Source organism: Nannospalax galili, unplaced genomic scaffold, assembly GCF_000622305.1.
Source record: "Nannospalax galili isolate Female #2095 unplaced genomic scaffold, S.galili_v1.0 scaffold186, whole genome shotgun sequence".
NCBI classification, from domain to species: Eukaryota; Metazoa; Chordata; class Mammalia; order Rodentia; family Spalacidae; genus Nannospalax; species Nannospalax galili.
Window position 1 is genome coordinate 8,666,126 of NW_008358774.1, and position 3,027 is coordinate 8,669,152.

Here is a 3,027-nt window from a genome sequence, read left to right on the forward strand (position 1 = left end):
GAGATTAACACGAATCTGCATTTGGGATAAAAGTATTTGGGATCTTAAAAACTAGAATTTAAATATGAGAGTTTCTACATTAAGCTGCCTATTTGTGTTTGAGACAGACTCTCACTCTGTAGCTCAGACTCCCTGGTCTGAGACATGAGATAACCTTCCTGCCTCAGACTACAGAGTGCTGGAAGTACAGGGCTGGGCCATCACTCCATGCTTTAAGATAATTTTTTAACGGATTATATAAAACTTGGTACTATTTTCTGAACTGTGCTATTAGAAATAAACAGATAATCACTGTTAGTGTTAGTTCTAGGTCCCAAAATTGGTGCTGGTTTTGTTAAGGGAATGACAATGTTTGTATTATTTGGTAGTATACACAAGTATTTGTCTTCTCTGTTAGAATTATAGGTCACAGGTTTTCATTTCAAGTACAGATCATATTGCATTCATATTTTAAGGATAAGAAAATTCGATTATGCATCTAGAGTTCACTGGGAAGCCACTCCTGTTTTCTGGGGGAATGCAGGTGGCCAGCTAATCTTCAACAGGTTTTAACTTCATGAAACACCACGCAATACATATCTGACTTTTTGCAAACGTATGTGCGTGCAGGTATGTGAACCTTGTTATAAACTTGAAACTAAAATTTGAGGGAAAGGGAAATAAGATATTCCAGTGGGAAATTATTTGAAATTCATTTTTAAAATTTTTTATTTTTTTAAAAAAGCAGTATGTCATTTCTGGTGCCTAAAATATCTGCAGACTTTTTTTGCATGTATGAGTTCAAATTATTGAACAAACAGGGAAAAGCTTTTTTTCACTTATATTTTGCATATTAAACATTTTTATGGTGACAGAATTGTAAGCTTATTGTAGTTCAACAGGCTCCAGGAAAGTGGCTGCTCACAGTAAAAGTCAACCCCAAACTCTTGAAAATCTTCCCATGTATGACAAGATTATCTAGGTAATCACATCTGATGAATGAAAGGATGCGTGGATGAACCACAATAAAATAGATCAACGCGGGAAAAAGCAGGCAGTTGAAGTTTTCTATTGTTCTAATACAGCGGAAAATAAACACTGTTAATAACACTTTGAATAGTTAATAAATTATATTTAGTGGGGATAATAACATATGATTTTGAACTTTACTGTACTACTAGGAGCTGAAATTTCCTGCAATCATTTTAAGAAAAGGAGAAAAACTGATTTCCTACTACAGAGGAATTTGATGTGATAAAGCACCATGGATCTAATTTATATCCCCGATGATGTGTCCAGCTGTACGAAATTTGGAAATAAATCCTGTCCTCCCACCAGTCGCTCTTTTCAGATCCGCCTGTTAATGTACTTGGTTATGACAGCAGCCATGATTATCACCATCTTTGGAAACTTAGTGATAATGATTTCCATATCGCATTTCAAACAACTCCACTCTCCCACTAACTTCCTGATCCTCTCCATGGCAACTACGGACTTCCTGCTGGGTCTTGTCATCATGCCTTACAGCATGGTGAGATCAGTGGAGAGTTGCTGGTATTTTGGGGACAGCTTTTGCAAGTTCCATGCGAGTTTCGACATGATGCTAAGCCTGACCTCCATCTTCCACCTGTGCTCCATAGCTATCGATCGCTTTTACGCTGTGTGCTACCCCTTGCACTACACCAACACCATGACAGTCTCTACAATCAAGCGTCTGCTGGCGTTTTGTTGGTCAGCCCCTGCTCTCTTTTCTTTTGGGTTAGTTCTATCAGAGGCCAACGTTTCTGGTATGCAGAGCTACAAGATTCTTGTTGCTTGCTTTCGTTTCTGTGCACTTACATTCAATAAGTTTTGGGGGACAATATTGTTTACTACCTGCTTCTTCACGCCTGGTTCTGTTATGGTTGGTATTTATGGCAAAATTTTTATTGTTTCCAGACGATATGCTCGAGTTCTAAGCAATATGCCTGAAAACACGAAAGGAGAAGTAAGGAAAAACCTGTCTAAGAAAAAGGACAGGAAAGCAGCCAAGACCCTGGGCATTGTGATGGGCGTGTTTCTAGCCTGCTGGTTACCTTGCTTTCTTGCTGTTTTGATTGATCCTTACTTAGACTACTCCACTCCCATATTAGTGCTTGATCTTCTGGTGTGGCTCGGGTATTTCAATTCTACTTGCAACCCCCTCATCCATGGCTTTTTCTATCCCTGGTTTCGGAAAGCTCTTGAGCATATAGTGTCAGGAAAAATATTTAGTGTCAACTCAGAAACAGCGAATCTATTTCCTGAGGCACACTAGTGAAAAACTTATAAATATGAGTCAAATATTGAAGTGACATAATTATTATTTTGACCCACAGCCTGTACCTGATAAACCCAGATCACTGCAAATGCTAGCTTATAAAATTTCAGCAATCACGCTTCTTTTTTTTTAAATACACTGCTTATTAGTGTTTACAAATACTACAGCATACAGAAATATTTTAAAAAATGAAAAACATAATTTAAAATTCAGATTTCTCAGTAAGTTAACAGGCCCTTGTAGAGTCCATGTGGACACTGCCTACTTAAGGTATTTTGTTTTGAAAATGTATTAAATCTTAAGAGAGAATTCAAGGGACTTGCATGAAGTTTTCTATACATATGAATTTATTAGCATGCTTTCTTATCACCCTTTCTTGTTCTCCTTTCTAAATGTTATAGTATATCCACACATGCATTTGTTTACATATATATATGTATATACACATTATAGACTAGAATCCTCATATGAGGGATTACAGCTGCTCCAGAACTCCATCCAACAGCTTTGACCAGTTAGTCAACACGTCTATCACTTACTAACTCTCCATCCAGTATACACTCACCTCTGACTTGTGGATAAACTGTGCAAAAGAAAAACAAGGTATACTATAGGGTACATTTATATTCACAAAACAAACACTAACTTCAGAATAAAGAAAGATGCTAATGGTTTTGGTTCCCATCTGATTCCCCTTCAGAATTCAGAAAAGGAGAGTCTTGTGATCACTTTGTGCTCTTACTAAAATG

At 37.2% G+C, this 3,027-nt stretch overlaps 1 protein-coding gene across 1 annotated transcript; it reads left to right on the forward strand.

The window, feature by feature from the left end:
* The first annotated feature begins 1,208 nt into the window (after positions 1–1,208).
* Positions 1,209–2,280, forward strand: LOC103724923 (trace amine-associated receptor 3). Its single transcript, XM_008822108.2, has one exon. It carries the CDS (start codon positions 1,244–1,246, stop codon positions 2,273–2,275), a length of 1,032 nt encoding a protein of 343 aa, XP_008820330.1. The 5' UTR covers positions 1,209–1,243; the 3' UTR covers positions 2,276–2,280.
* The last annotated feature ends 747 nt before the right edge of the window (positions 2,281–3,027 follow it).